This window comes from Triturus cristatus, chromosome 8 (genome assembly GCF_964204655.1).
Source record: "Triturus cristatus chromosome 8, aTriCri1.1, whole genome shotgun sequence".
In the NCBI taxonomy this organism is placed as follows: Eukaryota; Metazoa; Chordata; class Amphibia; order Caudata; family Salamandridae; genus Triturus; species Triturus cristatus.
The window spans coordinates 1681207749-1681230494 of NC_140591.1; the positions used below are offsets into that span (position 1 = coordinate 1681207749).

The 22746-nt window shown below is 48.8% G+C and overlaps 1 protein-coding gene across 2 annotated transcripts in view; it reads left to right on the forward strand.

Annotated features, from left to right (window-relative positions):
* LOC146808595 (tyrosinase-like) overlaps nt 1-22746 on the forward strand; it is a 510585-nt gene that overhangs the window by 82085 nt on the left and 405754 nt on the right. For both annotated transcript variants that reach the window (XM_085620648.1, XM_085620647.1), the window contains exon 2: nt 19827-20639. In XM_085620648.1, coding sequence (XP_085476774.1) covers nt 19827-20639 — 813 coding nt within the window. The remainder of the gene's footprint in view (nt 1-19826; nt 20640-22746) is intronic.

Consider the following 22746-nt stretch of genomic DNA (forward strand, 5'->3'; position numbering starts at 1 on the left):
TCAGAGCTAAAAACGATGATTTGGAGGCCAGGTCAAGACGCAACAACCTCGCGTCACAGGTATTCCGGAAACGACCGCCATATCCAAAATGGAGACCTATATTGCAGATTTGCTACATGAGCTCTTTGATCCACACATCTCTGCGGTGTTTGTGGTGGAGAGAGTGCATAGATCGCTGGGACAGAAACCCCCTGTTGGTGCGCCACCCAGGCCTATGATTGCGAAACTTTTGAATTATCAAGACAGAGACCTCATCCTGCGTCTGGCTAGAGAAAAGGGCAAAATTACGCATAAAGGAAACAATATCTCGCTCTACCCAGACTTTACCCCAGCGATGCAGGCGGCGAGACGAGAATTCCTCCCGGCCAAGCGTGTCCTTCTAGCGTGTCCTTCTACAGGCGCAGATCCCATATTCTCTACTGTATCCAGCTAAACTCAAAGTATCGTTCGACGGAACTGCCCACTTTTTTACGGATGCTAAGTCGGCATTGAAATTCGCTAAGCATGTTGGAGGAAAGAAAACCAAGGGACATCAGGAAGGCACGGGGGTTGCAGGAGGCCAGCTAAGTGACAATGACTGATATGGGTATAGTATCGAATGTATATTGACCCTGTTACGCTGTGCAGATGGGAGCCGGAAAATTGTTGCTTTATTTGTGCATTTGAATTTCAAGGTTTCCTCCCACGCTGACTTTAACTGGTTCAAGCAAATGTGGTTCTGGGCGAGTTGAGTCACCCGCAGATTTCCCGGCCACCCTGTCCACTACAGGGTAGTCAACGGCATAGTTACGCCCCCATGGGAAAATTCCCTTTCTTGATGAGAATTAGTTTGCTCTTAATGTTTGGGATGGGTAATCTATAACCTGATTGGGGGTTGGAGTGGGTGATGGGGGGAGGGGAGGGTTTGTTTTATTGTTAAATGCCCGTATACATGCAAATAGGTGTATGGCTGATGGCATCTTCGGAGGGTATGTGCCATGTCGGTTTTATTGTTCCAAGAATCTGAACCAAAACGCGATGCATACAGGTCAGATAATACATTGAACTGTTTAACTTGGAATGTTCGGGGGCTTAACGATGGTAGGAAGTCCAGGTTGGTTCATGCTTATTTAGCCCGTCACAACGTTGATGCCTGCCTGCTGCAGGAAACACACTTGAACACCACGCCATCCCAACGACTTCGCCATAATAGATGGGGTCATGGTTACTCTGCTATATACTCAAACTATGCCCGCGGGGTAGCTGTACTGATCAAATGAGGAGTAGACTGGAGAGAGGGGTCTGTGCAGGGGGATCCGGAGGGACTATATGTCTTGGTTCAGGGGCTCTTATGTGGCATATCCGTGGTCATTGTGGCTCTATATGGTCCAAATGTTGACTCCCCTGACTTCTTTCACAAGGTCTTGCCGAAGATTAGGGCAACCGGTTGTAATACGATTATCTGGCGGGTGACTTCAACGCTGTCCTTGATGATGCGCTTGACAGGAGAGAAGCTGCTCGAACATTACATTCAATGGCTAGCACTGCCCTGAAGGCGATAATGGCTGACGGAGGACTGGTTGACATATGGCGGGGTAGGCATGAATCACTGAGGGAAGGTACCTGTATTTCGGATCAACATGGTGCGTGGTCCCGCTTCGATTATTGGTTGGTAACACAAGATGTAGCTATGTGGACTACGGATGTGGAACACATGCCCCGCTCTCTATCCGACCATGCTCCCTGCTTGCTGAAATTACTGATCCCTAATCTGCCCCGACGGGCCTTCTCGTGGCGACTCTCGCCGCATGCCCTACTTGATGTTGCTTTTAAAGAAGAGATTAGGAAGGATATTACTGATTATTTTGAGCTAAATACAGGGTCGGTGGACACCGAGACCTCCCTATGGGAGGCATTTAAAGTTGTAATCAGAGGCCAATGCATAGCCCGCCAGGCAGGAGTGCTGAAGGCTATAAGAGTCACGCTCGCATCCTTGGAGACTAGTATAAAAGAACTCGAACATAAGTTTTACGAAACAGGCACCCAAGACATAACTGGTCTGCTGAAAACTAAGCTATTAGACTACGCTGGAGAGGCGCAGCGTGAGGTGAAATTCTTGGGAAAATACGCAGAGGCCAGGAGGTATGGGGAGGGGGAGAGGCCGAGAACGTTGGCAGGCATGCTAAGACCACCAAGATCCATGACATGTATCCATGAACTACACACAGCATCTGACACCACAATTAGAGGGCAGGGAGAAGTCCTGAATGCCTTCTCCGGTTTCTATTCCAACCTTTACACAGCCACTCAGGAAGTATGCCCGGAGGGGATGGAATCATTTTTGGACACAATTGCGCTGGTCTGGTTTAATAACACCCATAGGGAATATATGGATCTCCCGATAAGTTCGGAAGATGTTGCACAAGTCATAAGGAGCTTGCCTCTCGACAAGGCTCCTGGTCCAGACGGCCAAACCACAGCCTTTTATAAGGCATACGTTGAGGAGCTGGCCCCTAGACTGCTGGCCGTATACGAAGAGGCTTTGGGAGAGGGAATACTGCCTGCAACCATGCAAGAGGCTCTAATCATCACATTGCTAAAACCATATAAATCGGCAGAGGAGATGGACTCATACAGGCCTCTATCCTTGATAAATGTAGATGTGAAAATTCAGGCCAAGTTAATTGCTAACCGGGTGCAGTCGATGCTACCCTTGATAGCGCTCCCTGATCAATCGGGATTTATTCCAGGGAGATCGACATCAGACAACATACGTATGATTTTTTCCACTTTGCATTATCTGCACCCAGATGTTCAGGCTGCAGTGGTGTTCTTGGATGCCACTAAGGCCTTTGACACTCTCGAGTGGCCATATTTATTTGCCATATTGGGTCGGATGGGCGTTAGCCCGCTTCTTATTAAAAAGATTTGCCTGTTGCATACCATGCCCAGCGCCCGGGTCAGGGTGTACGGCTTGGTCTCAGACCCCTTCTCCATTTCACGAGGTACGAGGCAGGGATGCCCCCTTTCCCCGCTACTGTTTGCAATAGCAATGGAGCCTTTGGCTGCTAGAATCCGGCAACATCATACGGCACGGGGCATAGGGTTCAGCTCCAGGAGCCTTCTCATATCGTTGTATGTAGACGATGTGACCCTCTACCTTATATACCTGAAAGAAAATCTGGACCCAGCGCTGCATGAATTTATTCGATTTGGGGGTCTGGCTGGGATTTCTGTAAACTGGTCAAAATCGGTAGTTTTCCCCCTGACGGACAATACCCCGCAGGTATCTTCTGAATATCCCCTGAAGTGGGAGGCGGATGCGGTCAAGTATCTGGGGATATGGATATGCCGGGATCTTCAAGAAATTTGGAACTTAAATTATGGGAGAGCTGTCATGTGGCTAGAAGAGCCACTCACGGGGAAGATCGCTCTGGCTAAAATGGTCATATTGCCCAAATTTCAGTATTTATTTGCAAACATACCGATTCCACTCACATCGCACTTTTTCACCACTCTAAGATCGCATATGGTTGCGTTGGCAAGGGCGGGCGGACAGGCAAGAGCCTCCTGGGATATGCTGACATTACCTTTAAAGCAGGGTGGATTCGGCGCCCCAGACATGCGTCTCTATGCGCTTTACTCTCAGGCCCAATTTTTGCACTTCTGGGTCCACCCAACTCCCTTCCAACCCCATGTAGCGGTAGAGCAAGATGCTGTAGTGCCAGTTCCGCTAAAAGTGGCCATTTGTGTAAATGTGCGACGCCCTAGAGGGGATGTAGATTCTGCTGGAACACTGCATTGGGTATCGGAGGAATTGCGTAAAAGGGCGGGAGTCCCGATGCTCTGTGCCCCCTCGCTTTCACTGGCACAAAACCCGTATTGAGGACGGCAAATTTATGTCCCCTCCGGTGGCAGATAAGGGACAGACTGTATCCTTCTCTGAATTGTTTTTGTATCACAGACTGCGAACGGCATGCCACGCACTTAGCGAGGACTTCCCCTTGGCCCCCTTGATTTTCCCTGCCTTGGAGAGCTTGGTGGGCTACGTGGGCTCCCCATCCCCGCGTAGACTGGTCACCCGAATATACAGGCAAATGCAGAACACAGCGCCAGTGGTTAGACCTAAATCCCTCCAGTATTGGAATGAGGACCTTCAATCTCCGCTGACTGAATAACAGTGGAACTTTTGTTGTGGGCAACTTACGGAGCTCTCTCCAAACTATAGGTAAAGGTTGGTGCATTTTAAATACTTGCACAGACGTTATAGGACACCAATCAGTCTGTATAGGATGGGGCTTAGGGAGGAGGATGGATGTTGGAGATGCGGGTACTCCCCTGCCTCTTTTTTACACATAGCGTGGTCCTGCCCGATGATCGAGAGCTATTGGTCTAAGATTTTTAACATGGTAAATCAGATTGTTGGGCGATCGAATACCCCATCCCCTGAACTGGGTATATTGGGATATGTTAAGGATACTCCACCCAAATCGCGCAAACTGCACGCTTTGCTTTACCTTTTCGCTAAAAGACAAGTGGCGGTGTATTGGGGCAGAAGAAGGGTACCTTCGATAAAGGGCTGGCTGGCTGCGGTAGCTTATGGCCACACACAATTGAACACGTTCTAGGAGCTAATGCCGCCGACTTCCCGTCCTCGCGACATTTGGGAGCCGTTCATGCAATGGGCTCAGACACAACAAGAGGCGGCTGTGGCCGAGAACACCTTAGATATGTAGTTCCTGGGGAAGATAGAGATGGTAAATGGAGAATGTAAACTGAGTGTTAGACCGCTATTGTTACAATCCTGGTGTAGGACGAAAACAAATGTATGGGCATGTTTATGACTATACAAATCTGTGGCAGTTAACTGAGGGTTCTATGTTCTAGCATCTGTGTGAGAATATACTGCTGTTAGTGGCCCCCCGGAACCCAAGTAGGTGTTTAAATATGTGTAAATTTCATTGTAAGACTGACACAGCAACATGTTAAGTGTGTATATTATTGCATGACATCTGACAACACCATGAACAATGATAGGATGTGACAACGACTGGCTTGTTTTATTGGTTGAATTGTTTTGTACTTATTGAAAATATCAATAAATAGAAATAAAAATAAATGCAAATAAATAAATAAAAATAAAAATATATAATCTCTGTGCTCAGTCAGAGATCAGAAGCCAATTCCCATCATTGTTTCATGGTCAGAAAAAACTCAAGAAAAGTACAGCTTAGTATATATTAGGACATTTGTCCTGGTGCTGTTTCATCTTCAAGAAGCTATAAAGAAAGAACTAACAGCACTTTTAAAACATGACATCATTGAAAGCTCTTCAGGTGCCACACCATGGTTTTCGCCCATAGTACTAGTGCCAAAAAAGGACAGTAGCAGATCAGTGCGCATCTGCCTTGATATTGGCCAAGCAAACAAAGGCATTGAGAGAGAGAGAGAGACCCTGGTCCTAAGTTAGCAGATATGATCGTGCAACTGAACGGAGCCAAGGTATTTTCCCGTATTGACCTGAATAAAGGATGCCGTCAACTTGAACTAGAGGAGAACTGCAGGTACATTATTACCTTTTCAACTCATGTTGCTTTATTCAGATATAAGAGACTGAGTTTTGGAATATCTTCGTCTGCAGAAATATCTCAAGATGTTATTCACCGAGTAATTCATACTGTCACACATGCTTTTAACTACAGTGATGAAATACTAGTTTTTGGGAGCGCACAAGAGCACGACAAAGCCCTTAACCTAGTGTGCCAGTAACACACTGATGGAGGTCTCACTCTGAATGCTGCAAAGTCAGAGTTTGACAAAACCAAACAATTTCTTTGGGCATATATTCTCTGATAGGTGGAATGACTCTAGACCCGGACATGGCTCAAGCATTGTCATCCACTTGCCCCCCTCCCCCCAGGATGTCACAATGCTGTTATCCTTCCTAAGTATGGCCAGGTATTGCTGAAGATACATTCACAACTTTGCCACAGTGAGTGCCCAAGTGAGAGTCTTGAGAAAGCAAAATGTACAGTTTCAGTGGTCTTCGGAATGCGACAAAAGTTTCCGAGACATTAGGCATACGAATGAAATGCAACTGAAATCTTCTACTTCGGCCCCATTTACACACCGGAATAACAGCTGATGGACTAAGTGCAATCCTTGCTCAACACCATGGCCATCCGAATGCTCAGAGACACATTGTGGTCTGTGCCAGTTGTAGCCTGTGTGAGGCAGAATGTGCCTACTCTCAGCCGAGGAAGGCAAGTCTGGCTGTAGTATTGGTCTGCAAACTTTTTCATGTATTGCTATACGTAAAAGGATTTACAGTTGTCAAGGACCACAAGGTGCTATTCACAATTTTTGGAAACCTAGAGTCCAAGGTGCCCATTTGCATTGAGAAATGGGGGTTAAAACCTCAAGAATATGACTATAAGATTGTGTGCAAACAGGGGAAAGATCAAAATCCAGCCGATTACTGTTCACGAGGTCCACTATATTGTCACAGCTCAACATCCGAAATAGCTGAAACATATCTCGACTTCATCGTGAGACCTAGCATACTAGCGTCTCTGTCATTGGTCCAACAACACTTATAAAGACACGATTGTCATCAAAGAAATGATTTGATTTGATTTATAGTTTCTAAAGTGCCTGAATCACCATTCAAGGGGTATCTCTGCGCTATCGGATTGCTACAGCCAGCTACATACAAGAAACAGGTTAAAATAGTACGGTTTTAAGAAGCCTTCTAAACTGTAGGTGATCTGAGCATTGTCGCAGTTGTACCGGGAGAGCATTCCAGCGAGATGGCGCCAGGTGGGAAAAGGCTTTGCCTCGTAGGCGTGCTTTTTTATAGCGGGAAGCCAATAGGAAAGATTTTGACCCCGAACGGAGGGACCTGGGCAGCATTTATTTGGTAAGTTTCTCTGCAACAATCCTAGAGAAGAAGTACCTGGCCTTTGCTGATGATGTTGAATTTCAAAACTTCAGAAATGCACAGGATGAGCTACCAGTCCCCCAAGAAGGCATAATCTTAAGAGGCTTCAGAATCGTCAGACCTGAAAGCTTAAGAAAGCGGGTCATCAAGCTCGCTCATGAAGGACACCGTGCTATTGTAGCCACCAAAAGAGCTCCACGAGCTTGTGTGTGGTTTCCTCAGCTAGATGAGCGAGTCAAAAAGGAGCTGAAGGTGTGGCACATTTGCAATTGTTGGTCTCAAAAGGTGATCCAACGACTACATGACGTTACAACACAAACAATTACAACGCATGCCTTTACAACGTGGCTTTTACATTGCAACTACCATTACATTGCATGAGTTTACACCGCATGACATTACAACTAATTTTTACAACAAATTTTTACTATTACAATGCATACCATTATAACGCATACCATTACAATGCATAATACTTTAAGGGCAACAATAGGATAAGTGTTGGATAGTGTAGGGGTAAAATGTACTATTCCCATGTACCCCAAAACCCATACCCACCCTAAAACAAAAAAATCTCCATTAATTATCTTATAATGCGTTGTAATGGCATGCGTTGTAATGGTAGCATTGTAATGGCATGCTTTGTAGTGACATGCGTTGTAATGGCATATGTTGTAATGGCATGTGATGTAAAGGCATTTGCGTTGTAACAGATGCATTGTAAAGGTACTGCGTTGTAATGACTGCGTTGTAATGGTTGTTTCCTGACCCAGCACTGGGTGGCAATGTCTGACCTTCCTGCCCATACTTTTGGAGAGGGTTGCTATTGACTTCTTTGAACGTTTAGCAAATGGACAACATCTAATGGTAGTCGTTGACGAGTATTCACTTTTTCTTTTGGCGGAAGACCTATCTTCAACAATTAATGATGAAGTCATAGAATGACTTGATGTGATCTTTGCAATGTGGGGCATCCTGAAAATTCTCAAATCTGACAACGGCCAGCCCTCTAATAGCAGAGAGTGCAAAGAATTCCTTGCTTGACTTAACGTCAAACAGCAAAAAGAGTAAACCCTTCTGTCCCCAGTCAACGTGTTAGATGAACGATTTATGGCACCCTTAAAAGAGTCATTCAATGAGCGTTCATTAAATGAATCGAACTGAATCAAGCTTTGTGTTAGACCCCGCGGGCCTATTGATCAACTCCTCACTCCACAGCTGGTAGGAATGCAGCCACCTTGCTATTTTGGAGAGCCATCAGAACAAAAACATCTGAATGGACCTCGGAGCGATCAATAAGCACAGACTAGGTTCAAAACACCGACTCAACTCAGAAAAAAAAAAATGAAGAACTATGATAATCAGTGTTGCCATTCCAGGTAAACACTCTGTGATGAAGGAGATTAGGTACTGGTTAAATAAAGACGAAAGCTTAAAACAAACACTCCTTTTGCGACTTATCCTCTACAGGTTGTGACTTGGAAAGGACATATGGTGATAGCACATCGTCCTGGACAAACCGGGACACATCACACTTTAAACACCTACCAAAACATTATTGACTCCTAGAACCACATTTGAGGTGACCCCGCCAGCAGGTCTAGCTCAGCCCCTGGGCCTCAGTCGTAACTGACGAATCAGGATAGACCTTACCCATCTCAGATTACCACAGACGGTAGGCAAGTGCAAGCGCCTCGCCCACTCATTGAAGAGATTTGATTTGCCAATATTGTTGCTGTTTTTATTTAACAAAGGGGGAGATGCAGCATCCTGAGACTATATGCACTAGACCCTCATGGTTCTGGGCAAACTCCAGACAGGAACTTGCTGATAGATGGGTGTGGTTATTAAAAATAATATTATGTAATGTTCAGTGTGTGAGTGTATGTTGAAGAATAAAGTAAGGTTTAACCGCAGCTCCTATGTGGCGAATCTACTCTGAGTGCCCCAGGGCGGTGGAGATGCTACAAATGCAACTCACTATTCAACTTGGAAATTAAACAACTTAAGTGTTCCCATTCGCCTCATTTTTACTGCTCATGTTTTCTGGCAATAGATGACTAGTGTCCCTTGGGAGTCAACAGATAGTTTATTCATTGGCTTAACACTAAGTTAGCTAAACTTGCTTCCTGTCAAATGTTTGTCTCTCGCATCATCAGCTGATGAGTTAGCCTTTGGTGGAGAATTGCCTGCATTTGATTGGCCTATACTGTCTTGATTGATAAATTGGTCCCTAGCTAATGAATCCTTAGCAGAATCCTTAGTCGATTGTTCTGTCTTATGCCCAGTATCAATGAATTCTTCACGCCACAGATGTCGGTCAGTGTTGGTGTTGAGGGTGCCTCAGGGGCTGCATTTTGTGTTTTTGGTAAATTGGCCTCAGATAATTTAAATATTCTGTGATCCTGGAATTTATTCTGCCACTGTATTTCTTTTATTACGTTTTTGGGAGGTTTCTTGTTCTTTGTTGTCATTTTAACTTCTTCTTGCTCTGACTCAGCTTCTTTAGTTTGCTTTACCTCCAACAAATTCAATTTCAGCATCCTCCATCTTACACACTTGGGGCTTGGGAACTATAGTCGGCAAGCAACTTGACTCAATGCTGGAAGGGATGTCGTCTTTCACACGTGCAAGTCTTTTTTTGTCATAGTTCACTGTTTGTATTATTTCAGGCAGAGTAGCCAACTTAGCAATATCTGTAGCACAGTAACAGGTCTCCCCAATCCTTTTATTTTCATTTTGCACTTTGTATATTAAAGGGTTAAAGTTATTCAATTTAGAGTCTAGAGCAACAGTGTAAGTAGCAAATGTCTGAAGCACCTCAATTTGAGTTTCCATCTCATCTGAGTGAATCCTGACTGCCTGATCAACAGAAGACTATGCTGCAACCAGTATTGACCACCACAATGGTGGTGACTCAACCTCACGCTTCTAAGAAGTATTACATTCTGTTGTTTTTGCTCGTGGAGATATACCGGCATTGATATCAGTAAAAGCACTAATGGCTGATCTCGTGTCTGTATTGTAGTGTCTTGTGAATATATACAACGGGACCCTTCTGGTCCCTGATACACTGCGTAGTAGAATGACGTCATAGTTTGGGTTTGTCTAAAGTTTATGATGTAATGCATGTAGTTAGTTAACGGTTGCACTCTGAAGAATAAAGACGTACACTACAGAGCTCTTTGCATGGCGTGGTCACTTGCATGTTACTGGGCTGGGGAGGAAGCTACATGTTCCTCTGACAATGTTTATATCTTTGACCACGCACGTCTCAGCCTGGAGGGGATCCTTTTGCAAACCTCTCTCATTATCTTCTTTCTCACCATTGCTCTTGCAAGATAATCCACTGTAAGCATTATTACGAGAGAAGTTGTTATAAACATAGTTGGAGGAATTATGCAGACTATTCTCTAAAGGGAAGCAAAGGTCTGGGGAGGCTGAATGCACACTGTTTACATCATGGATCAAACGGTTGGCTTCTCACCATTTGGTACTTTCATAGCACTATAATGTCACAAAATCAATGGGCCCTTTTAAATAGTGGTGACCGGTGATAAAAGGGGGCAAGGTCTTGAATTCATGGTCCATTTATAAGAATCTGTTTGGTCCACGTACAGCTCCATTATATGCCTTCGATCTCTAACCTCACTTTCAAGACTTCGTCAACTTGGGAGGGTTCAGAGAATTTTTCAAGGTCTGCATTATATGTGTGCAGTACATTCTCTACATGCATTGCCTGGTCAATGATATTGGTATTGGTTTTCAACCCTGCTTTGCTCCAGTTTAACTCATTTAAGTCCACTGAGCCTCCTTTTCTCAGAATGTTTTCATTGAGAAGTCTTTTCCAGTGCACATCGCCTTGTTCTTTGTTTTTACCTGGCACATTCGTGAGAGGGCTCTGAGTTTTAATAGATTGTGACATATTTTGGTTGTTGGGTGACTAGGGTGTTAGCCCAAGTCAAGCAACAGCCACACTCCCTTGCAGGGTGGACCACAAAAGTCACTAAATTGACCTGTGCTTTACCTCGGGTAGCATGGCACAAAGCGCAGTCAGGCTTAACTGAGGCTATGTGTAAAGTATTTATGCAGCAAACAAACAGTAATAAAGTGAAAACACAAGGCAAGAAAAATCCTATACCAATTTAGAAAAATAGGGTAAATTTTACTAAATTATTCGACATCAAAAAGACAAAACTCCAATCAGTCAAACCGGATTTATAAATATTTTAAGTATTTAGTAAAAACTAGCACCTAAAAGATCAAAGCACCAACTGCAGACATCTAGGCTACTGAGACTGGATCAAAGTTGAACGCGTTGGAGCGAGCGTCTGATACAAGAAGTGGATTGGGCCAAGTCGGTACTTACCTTCAGACATAGAAGAAATTTGGAAGTTAAAGTCCTGAGAAGATAAAGTTCAGTGGGCATGGATGCAGGAGGGAGCGTGGTCATTGAGGGGCCACTGGGTGAAGTCGCAAAAAGATTTCTACATTCACCCTTAGTCTCTTTTTGGAAAGTCAAAAACCGTGAGTGGGCTGAGACAGGAGTCGATGGTCAACACGAGTTCCAGGTGGTCGGATTCCCCTTTGGCGAGGGGTTCTGAACAGGATTTTCTGCTGCGGAGTAGAATGTAGCAAGAGCTGCCACGAAGTCATGATGATGGGCGATGCACCTTGGGTGGACAGTTGAGCTGACTGGTCTCGGTCTTCTCTCTGTACTCAGAGCAGTTTTAGCTAAAAACAGTTGAAGTCACAAGTTTTGAATGTTGGCTATCTAGGCACCTATAGCACCACAACCACCAAGGGTCCAAGACTGGAAGGGCACCATAAAGGATGTTATTTATCATTCAGGCTGGGTCCGGGAGCGGGTTCAAGTTGTTGGGAGCCTGTTATATCCCTGTGGCTCTGAGCAGGAGGCCAGCAAATGAATCCTCTCACTCTGGTAGTACTGAGTTCAGGTGAAGAAGCAGGGCTCAAGCAGCAAGGCAGACTTCTCATGGTTCAAAGCAGGCTCCAGGTACAAAGCTGTGCTTCCAGGTGCAGCAAAGCAGGTTTGTGGAGTACACAGCAGGCCACAGCAGCAGGCAGTCCTCTGAGAGTCCTTCCGCTGGTCTAGAAAGTGAACTGAGAGCAGTTCTGAGGGCCCTGTTTTTATAGTAGGTGCCTTCTTTGAAGTACCACAAGTTTCTAGAGGTTTCTATTTGTAGTGCTTTGAATTTCCTGACTCCCCTGCCCTGACTCCAAGCTGGCTGCAGAGACAATACAGTGGTGATAAGCCCTGTGTGCAACGGCAGTCCACATCCAATAAAGTTGCGAGTGGGGCTGTGCCCAGCTCTGCCCTCCCCATCCTGCTGGCAGACGGTCCATTCAGGTGCACCTAAACCCTCCATTGTGTGACTGTCAGGGGGGAATTCACAAGGTCCAACTGCCAACTACATCCAGTCTTGTGGCATAATACAGGCTGCAAGCACCAAATTGCAAGGGCCAGGAAAATGCCAGCTTTCTGAATGTGGGATTTTTAAAATTGTAATTTTAAATCTGACTTTACCATTAAAGAGGATTTTTAATTACAGATTCATGGATGCCAAACATAATATGCTTGTTCGTTCCCAATCAAAAGTTAACACTTATTTCATGTAATAAGGCAACCCAATGTTATCCCATGGGACAGATAGAACTCAAAGTCATGAAAAACAAATGTAGGAATTTTTCAATACCAGAGCATGTAAAACTTTAAAAGTGCATGTCTAACCTTTTAATTTCAAGGCATCCTGCCCTATGGGCTATCCAGAGCCTACATTAGAGATATAGAACATTAAAGGGGAGTTTAAGGCTGGGCAAGGGGGTTATATTGTGAAGTCAAATTGGCAGTTTAAAACTATATTCATGGGACAGGTTTTAATGGGCTAATTAAGTGGATAGTACATTGGCTCACTAGTAGCATTTAATTTACAGGCTCTGATTATATAGTATACCACTGTGCAAGGGACTTATAAGTATATTAAATGTTACGATCATGTGTAAACCAAGTTTTCTATCTCTAAGAGAGTGCGCGCAAGATCTTTAACACTGGTTAGCAGTGGTAAAGTGCACAGTCTTAAGGCCAAGAAAAACACATTTCAGCAAAAGTGGAGGGAAACAGGCAAAACATTTGGAGGAGACCACTTTTAGGGTGACAGGTCTAACGAAGATGGTTTAAAGTAGTGTGGTATACCCTTTGTCTGCTGGAATCCTCTGTCTGAAGTAGGTAGACTTGTGTCTTCAGAGGTTGTAACACTATCAGTCCTTGTGTTCTCATTGGCCATACGTCTCTCTCTTGGATGCTTTATAGCTTTTAACCCCTTCAGTGCCCGCCCCTTTCCCCGCCCTGTGCCGGCCGTTGCATTAGCGGGCGGGGTCTATGACGAGCTGGACTCGTCATGGGCACAGCGCAACCGCGGCCCATGACGAGTCCAGCTCGTCATGGGCACTGAAGGGGTTAATCTGCATGGTCTTCTCTTACGCTGATAAGCTTGCAGCAGAATTGAACTAGGAGTTTTCATAATGAAGCACAATATTGTCTACAGTCTATTGTCTATTATCTGTTTTCGAGAAATGTAATTATTGGTTGATGCGGCAGGGCTAGAGGCCTGACTGAAAAACACCAAGGAGACCTAGAAGGTCACTTCAATTACACTTTCCCTTGTGTTGAAAAGCACAGCAGGCCCAGGTCTGGCTAAAAACTGGAGATTACAAGAGCAGGAAGCCAAAAGCCAGGGACCAATCCCTGGGGGTGCCTTTGGCCCCCACCCACTAACAGCACTGGGGTTGCCTTCTTAGGGCACCACTGTGCCCCCCTCCCGACTGCCATCTCCCAATACTGCCACATCTCTTTGCCGCTACAATACCCTGGCCCAGCAGACCTAGAGCCAGAGAACTACAAAGCCACTACAGCCCTCTGGGCTACTGTCGAGCACCAAGCAGGACAAGGTGTCAAAGTCAGGGCCATGGCAAAGAGGAGACGCACAAAAGCAGCATAGGACCAGGGGCCACGCAGGCAGGAGCACACCCAGGCTTCTCTCACGCCTCACTTGGCCCACCACCAGCTTCTAGAAATGAATGTTGCCGCCTTAAACATACAGCTGCCTGCATCTTGGCTCATGGCCATAGGGCAGCAGGACCACCTCACGGGGAAGTCATGGGGGAAGGAAAAAGCAGGCTAATCACAAGTGCAGGTGTCAGAACTGGGCTGGGAGGGGTTCGAGTGCAAGTCGTACTAGTGTCTAAGCTGGAGGCCTCCATGCTGAGACCAGCACAACCCATCGGTCCCCGGTTTATTATCTAACCTGCCCCTCACCTGCTCATCAGTAGGCAGGGCCCCGTCAGTGCCTAGAGCCCTATATGACCTGCCCCTCACCTGCTCACCAGTAGGCAGAGCCCCATCAGTGCCTAGTGCACTATCTGACCCCCCTCACCTGCTCACCAGTAGGCAGGGCCCCATTAGTGCCTAGTGCACTATCTGACCCCCCTCACCTGCTCACCATCATGCAGGGCCCGTCAGTGCCTAGTGCACTATCTGACCCCCCTCACCTGCTAACCAGTAGGCAGGGCCCCCGTCAGTGCCTAGTGCACTATCTGACCCCCCTCACCTGCTTACCAGCAGGCAGAGCCCATCAGTGCCTAGTGCACTATCTGACCCCCCCTCACCTGTTCACCAGTAGGCAGGGAGGGCCCCCATCAGTGCATAGTGCACTATCTGACCCGCCCCTCACCTGCTCATCAGCAGGCAGGGCCCGTCAGTGCCTAGTGCACTATCTGACCCCACTCACTTGCTCACCAGTAGGCAGGGCCTCATCATTGCCTAGTGCACGATCTGACCACCTTCACCTGCTCACCAGTAGGCAGGGCCCCATCAGTTCCTAGTGCACTATCTGACCCCGTCACCTGCTCACCAGCAGGCAGGGCCCATCAGTGCCTAGTGCACTATCTGACCCCCCTCACCTGCTCACCAGTAGCCAGGGCACCCTCAGTGCTTAGTGCACTATCTGACCCCCCTCACCTGCTCACCAGTAGGCAGGGTCCCATCAGTGCCTTGTGCACTATCTGACCCCTCCTCACCTGCTCACCAGTAGGCAGGGTCCCCTCAGTGCCTAGTGCACTATCTGACCCCCTTCACCTGCTCACCAGCAGGCAGGGCCCCCTCAGTGCCTAGTGCACTATCTGACCCCACTCACCTGCTCACCAGTAGGCAGGGCCCCCTCAGTGCCTAGTGCATTATCTGACCTCCTTCACCTGCTCACCAGTAGGCAGGGTCCTGTCAGTGCCTAGTGCACTATCTGACCCCCCTCACCTGCTCACCAGTAGGCAGGGCCTGTCAGTGCCTAGTGCACTATCTGACCAGCCCCTCACCTGCTCACCAGGAGTCAGGCCCCCCTCAGTGGCTGGTGCATTATCTGACCCGCCCCTCACATCCCGCTCTCACCTGCTTACCAGTAGGCAGAGCCCCCATCAGTGCCTAGTGCACTATCTGACCCCGCTCACCTGCTCACCAGCAGGAAGGGCCCTGTCAGTGCCTAGTGCACTATCTGACCCCCCATACCTGCTCACCAGTTGGCAGGGCCCTGTCAGTGCCGAGTGCACTAACTGACCCCCCTCACCTGCTCACCAGCAGGCAGGGCACCCTCAGTGCCTACTGTACTATCTGACCCCCCTCACCTGTTCACCAGTAGGCAGGGCCTGTCAGTGCAGAGTGCACTATCTGACCCCCCTCACCTGCTCACAAGTAGGCAAGGCACCCTCAGTGCCTAGTGCACTATCTGACCTGCCCATCATCTGCTCACCAGTAGGCAGAGCACCCGCAGTGGCTGGTGCATTATCTGACCCGCCCCTCACATCCCACTCTCACCTGCTTACCAGCAGGCAGGGCCCCCATCAGTGCCTAGTGCACTATCTGACCCCCCTCACCTGCTCACCAGTAGGCAGAGCCCCATCAGTGCCTAGTGCACTATCTGACCCCCCTCACCTGCTCACCAGTAGGCAGGGCCCCATTAGTGCCTAGTGCACTATCTGACCCCCCTCACCTGCTCACCATCATGCAGGGCCCGTCAGTGCCTAGTGCACTATCTGACCCCCCTCACCTGCTAACCAGTAGGCAGGGCCCCCTCAGTGCCTAGTGCACAATCTGACCCCCCTCACCTGCTCACCAGTAGGCAGGGCCTGTCAGTACCGAGTGCACTATCTGACCCCCTCACCTGTTCACCAGTAGGCAGGGACTGTCAGTGCTGAGTGCACTATCTAACCCCCTCACCTGCTCACCAGTAGGCAGGGTCCCGTCAGTGCCTAGTGCACTATATGACCCCCATCACCTGCTTACCAGTAGGCAGGGTCTGTTAGTGCCAAGTGCACTATCTGACCCCCTCACCTGCTCACCAGTAGGCAGGGCCCCCTCAGTGCCTAGTGCACTTTCCGACCCCCCTCACCTGCTCACCAGTACGCAGGCCCCCCTCAGTGCCTAGTGCACTATCTGACCCCCCTCACCTGCTCACCAGTAGGCAGGGCCCTGTCAGTGCCTAGTGCACTATCTGACCCCCCATACCTGCTCACCAGCAGGCAGGGCCCCGTCAGTGCCGAGTGCACTATCTGACCCCCCTCACCTGCTCACAAGTAGTCAGGGCACCCTCAGTGCTACTATCTGACCCCCCTCACCTGCTCACCAGTAAGCAGCGACAGCAGCAGGGTCCCGGGTGCCAGATTCCAGATGAGATCCGACCACGATGGAGTCCCTGGTGCTGGCACCTGCAGGCTCTGTTCCTCCTTTGCCTCCACACCTGTGAGCATCTCTTCTCCGAGCACTGACCTCACCCTTTCAGTTCTGGCGCACAGCACTATATAAGGGAGATAGGAGCCTTTTCAAAAAGCCACATGACATTCCGAGACATGTGCCTGGAAACCTATGCAGCTTTCCATGCGTACACCGGGGAACGTTTGTGAATTGAATAAAGAAATCTTAAAAGTGTGCTCAGGTGAAACTATGAACACACCTTTGTATTTTTGTGTTTTTGTGAATGAGGCTTTTTCTGTTTAGATGACAGCAAGAAGGTGTGGTAGGGTTGGCAACCTTTTACTCACAAAGACTCATAATACAGCGCCAAAGGGAGAGAAGCTTTTACTTCTAATACACACAAGCTTTTTGGGGAGCAGCACCTCCAAGGGAACCAAGGACCAGTCATGCTCAAAGACATCTCCTCTCCTCCCACACCCTAGCAACCTGTGTCAGTGCCTAGTGCACTATCTGACCTCCCATACCTGCTCACCAGGCGGCAGGGCCCTGTCAGTGCCGAGTGCACTATCTGACCCCCCTCACCTGCTCACCAGCAGGCAGGGCACCCTCAGTGCCTAGTGCACTATCTGACCCCCCTCACCTGTTCACCAGTAGGCAGGGCCTGTCAGTGCAGAGTGCACTATCTGACCCCCCATACCTGCTCACCAGTAGGCAGAGCCCCATCAGTGCATAGTGCACTATCTGACCCCCCCCTCACCTGCTCACCAGTAGGCAGGGCCCCCTCAGTGCCTAGTGCACAATCCGACCCCGCTCACCTGCTCACCAGTAGGCAGGCCCCCCTCAGTGCCTAGTGCACTATCTGACGCCCCTCACCTGCTCACCAGTAGGCAGGGACTGTCAGTGCTGAGTGCACTATCTGACACCCCTCACCTGCTCACCAGTAGGCAGGGTCTGTCAGTGCCAAGTGCACTATCTGACCCCCTCACCTGCTCACCAGTAGGCAGGGCCTGTCAGTGCTGAGTGCACTATCTGACCCCCTCACCTGCTCACCAGTAGGCAGGGCCCCCTCAGTGCCTAGTGCACAATCCGACCCCCCTCACCTGCTCACCAGTAGGCAGGCCCCCCTCAGTGCCTAGTGCACTATCTGACCCCCCTCACCTGCTCACCAGTAGGCAGGGCCCTTTCAGTGCCTAGTGCACTATCTGACCCCCCATACCTGCTCACCAGTAGGCAGGGCCCTGTCAGTGCTAAGTGCACTATCTGACCCCCTCACCTGCTCACCAGTAGGCAGGGCCTGTCAGTGCCGAGTGCACTATCTGACCCCCCTCACCTGCTCACCAGTAGGCAGGGCCCATCAGTGCCTAGTGCACTATCTGACCCCCCTCACCTGCTCACCAGTAGGCAGGGCCTCGTCAGTGCCGAGTGCACTATCTGACCCCCCTCACCTGCTCACCAGTAGGCAGGGTCTGTCAGTGCCAAGTGCACTATCTGACCCCCTCACCTGCTCACCAGTAGGCAGGGTCTGTCAGTGCCAAGTGCACTATCTGACCCCCCTCACCTGCTCACAAGTAGTCGGAGCACCCTCAGTGCTACTATCTGACCCCCCTCACCTGCTCACCAGTAAGCAGCGACAGCAGCAGGGTCCCGGGTGCCAGATTCCAGATGCGATCCGACCACGATGGAGTCCCTGGTGCTGGCACCTGCAGGCTCTGTTCCTCCTTTGCCTCCACACCTGTGAGCATCTCTTCTCCGAGCACTGACCTCACCCTTTCAGTTCTGGCGCACAGCACTATATAAGGGAGATAGGAGCCTTTTCAAAAAGCCACATGACATTCCGAGACATGTGCCTGGAAACCTATGCAGCTTTCCATGCGTACACCGGGGAACGTTTGTGAATTGAATAAAGAAATCTTAAAAGTGTGCTCAGGTGAAACTATGAACACACCTTTGTATTTTTGTGTTTTTGTGAATGAGGCTTTTTCTGTTTAGATGACAGCAAGAAGGTGTGGTAGGGTTGGCAACCTTTTACTCACAAAGACTCATAATACAGCGCCAAAGGGAGAGAAGCTTTTACTTCTAATACACTCAAGCTTTTTGGGGAGCAGCACCTCCAAGGGAACCAAGGACCAGTCATGCTCAAAGACATCTCCTCTCCTCGCCCACACCCTAGCAACCTGATGGGCATGGCACCTGAAAGACACAGATGGGCAGGATCTGCGAATGACTGTGCCTGCTCTTCTAAAGAGACCACTGACTCTCTACAGTCATCCCACACCCTCGAGTCTGGAACTCTGTTTCAGGAAGATCAGCAGTAAAGATGGCTGCTCTGCAAGGCTATCTATCCCCAACCTCCATTTGTCACGATCCATAACTCACTGGTCTTCAGCATTCATACATGATAGCAGTGTCTACTGATTCCAGCCTTAAACACTACAGAGTAGAGTAGAGAATGGCGTAATTTACAGTGGCGTCTGGTAGGTAACAGGGGTGGCAGGGTGGGCGGGGGGGGGGGGGTGAGGGTTGAAAATATTAAAAAGAAAACTTACCTTTTCCGCTGCATCTTTGTCTCCTCTTCCCTCCTCTAGTCCGGTCCGGAAGAAGAAGCAGGAAGCTCCCGGGCACATAGGCTCCTCTGAGCCATTCACAATGCTGCAATGCAGGGTTGTGATTGGTTTGAGCGCCATAGATCAGAACTCAGATTGGGACAGGGAGCCTGTGCATATTCCCCACCAGGTTGTAATGGACAGCCTGGTGGGGAATATGCAAAGTGCGCATGACTGCTTGACCAGGCCAAAATGGATGGCCAAGCAGTCATGCGCACTCAGTGTGCACAGTCCACTCCTCCTCTCTGAGCCTCCAGCCCTGCTCCGCCCTAACCCAACCCACAGCAACCAAAAATAAAATGATAATAACCTAAGTTAATATAATTTTATATTGCCATCTTTCACTACTCTATGAGGAGTGGGGCCACGCTCCTCCGCCTTAGCGGAGGATCCGCCACTGGGCCTTTAGTTTTAGAGGGGCCAGAGTGCAGAGACACATTGCAGCTGTGCATGACTGCAGGCAGTGGGCCTGCTGTGTACGCCAGTCCTGCTACTCATAACACCTGCAAGGCTTTAACGTCAGATCTGCTTCTTGTCCCTACAGGTACCCCAAGGGTCTGGTCGCAGACCGAGGGCCATTCTGCTATGTTTTACTCTCCTGATGCTCGTCCTGGTCGCCACAACAAGGACCCAGTTTCACCCTGACTGCTCCACTCAGGCGGCCCTCAGGAACAGGCGCTGCTGCCCAGTCTCCCCCGATGGAAGTGTGTGTGGCAACCTCACAGGCCGAGGGTCCTGTCAACAGTACCAGCTACGCAGGGAGCCCCCGCTATCTGACACAAGGTGTAACTGGCCCTACGAGCAGTTTGATGAAATCTGCTCCTGCAATGGAAACTACTACGGAGCAGACTGTGGGGACTGCAAGCCCTACTATCACGGACCCACCTGCTCGGAGTACATCCCATGTGTGCGCAAGGAGCTTCGCCAACTCACGGCTGCGGAGAAGAAGCAGTTCATTGATGCGATCTGCCTGGCCAAGACCACCACCAGCACCAGGTGTGTTGCCCAAACTGGGGGTGAATTGGGGCACATCGACACCTATACATTTCAACCCACCTCAGAGTATGATTGTCTTGTCGCCATCCATACCATCTCTGCATTGTACATCAGCATCGCTTGGAACCTTACCGATAAAGACCTGCTCCACTATGGCCCAGCCTTCTGCACTGGCCACCGCTATTTGCTAATTCAATTTGAACATATGCTGCAAAAATTGACCGGTAACAAATCTTTTTGCCTTCCTTACTGGGACTGGACAAAGGACGGCGACACCTGTGGCGTGTGCACCGATGACCTCATGGGAAGGGTCGGCCCCAGTGGAGCCATTCTGGCCCCATCCTGCTTCGCTGACTGGAAGGTAGGACTCTGTCCTTGTAGACACAGGAAGCATGTGCGAGCCTGCTGTTTCCTGCTGAGTTGCAACTGTCTCGCTGTCCATGAAAGTAAGCGGCCTTCAGTGGGCCTCCACAGTTGCACATAGCACTGGAAACCAACTAGACACGCAACAGAAACCACATCTTAGGCAAATGCTGTACCTGCCCCCCCCTTGAGGGTGTGTGACCTTGTGCTAGCATCTTACACACAGCAGCCTCGGCCTTTTCCCATCTCAGCTCATCCTTCCTACAGCTGTTCCCACTTTGCTGTCACCATGCCTGAGATCTCTGGGTAATGTAAGGCCAAACCTGGCTCTCCTAGCAGCCTCTGCAGTTACTCTCAGGAGTAAAGTCTCTGCTTTCCAGACTGATCACTGCACCTTGTGCCTGTATGAATTATCTCTGTCCACACTAAGAAAGCTCTGCAGTGAGGGGTGCATGAGTTCATCCTTTCAAAAGCTGTTCTCATGTCTATGCAAACCATTCCCTGCTCAAGCTTTGAATGTTGTGTCCTAAATCCCGTGTCAATGAATTCTATATGCAACTGAGTGCTATGCCTTCATGCCTTTGTGAATCCCTTTCTCTCTCTTTGATGTGACTGCTGGGCCTTATGGTTGTTGAAGACTGTGACGACTTTGCAGTTAGATTGGTGCATATTCATTATTTATGAACTGCAATTGAGGTTGGGTAGTGGGTTTAATCATAAAGTGCATCTATCCATGAAGGGGCACTGGAGCCACTGACTACAATCAGGATGCAGAGCTCCAATGACTTCATGACATTCCAACCTCATGACATTCCAAGCCACAGGCTTGCACAATACCACATGAACCTGGCTGTTGTGCCCTCAGATCTGCATCATTCAGATGTTTCAAAATGGACCACTGACCCCACAGTCCAGTGCGAATTAATCCCCTCTAAATCTGACAGCTTTGCTTTCAGGCCTGTGTAAATCAACATCTGTTCAGACTTTGACTAAGAGTCCTCAGGCCAATGTGGTAAATGACTTAAAAGCTGACTGCTGGCCCCTTTAGCCTCTGAGAATCAGCCACTTCTGAAAATACCTGCTGGGTCATCAGACCTCTATGAATCCTCTGTGAACCAGGTCCTTTCTGAAAGTGGCCGCTGTGTCCTCAGACCTCTGTGAATCAGTTGCTTCTGAAAGTGGCTGCTGGTTCCCCAGGCCTCTGTGAATCCTCAGTGAATCAGTCCTTTCTGAAAGTGACTGCTGTGTCCGCAGGCTTAGATGAATCCTCAGTGAATCAGTCCTTTCTGAAAGTGACTGTCGTGTCCTCCATTATTTGTGAATCAGCCTTTTCTGAAAGTGACTGTTGTGTCCTCCAACATCTATGAATCAGTCCTTTATGAATGTGACTGTTGTGTCCTTACACCTCTGTGAGTCAGTCCTTTCTGAAAGTGACTGCTTTATCTGACAGTGTCTGTGAATCAGTCTCTTCTGAAAGTGACGCTGGGTCCTCGGGCCTCTGTGAATCTTCTGTGAACCAGGTCCTTTCTGAAAGTGGCCGCTGTGTCCCCAAGCCTTTGGAATCCTCTGTGAATCAGTCCTTTCTGAAAGTGACTGCTGTGTCCCCAGGCCTTTGTGAATTCTCTGTGAACCAGGTCCTTTCTGAAAGTGGCAGCTGTGTCCTCAGACCTCTGTGAATCAGTTGCTTCTGAAAGTGGCTGCTGGTTCCCCAGGCCTCTCTGAATCCTCTGTGAATAGTCCTTTCTGAAAGTTACTGCTGTGTCCGCAGGCTTCGGGGAATCCTCAGCGAATCAGTCCTTTCTGAAAGTGACCGCTGTGTCCCCAGGCCTTTGTGAATCCTCTGTGAATCAGTCCTTTCTGAAAGTGACTGCTGTGTCCGCAGGCCTTTGTGAATCCTCTGTGAATCAGTCCTTTCTGAAAGTGACTGCTGTGTCCACAGGCCTTTGTGAATCCTCTGTGAATCAGGCCCTTCTGAAAGTGACCGCTGTGTCCCCAGGCCTTTGTGAATCCTCTGTGAATCAGTCCTTTCTGAAAGTGACTGCTGTGTCCGCAGGCCTTTGTGAATCCTCTGTGAATCAGTCCTTTCTGAAAGTGACTGCTGTGTC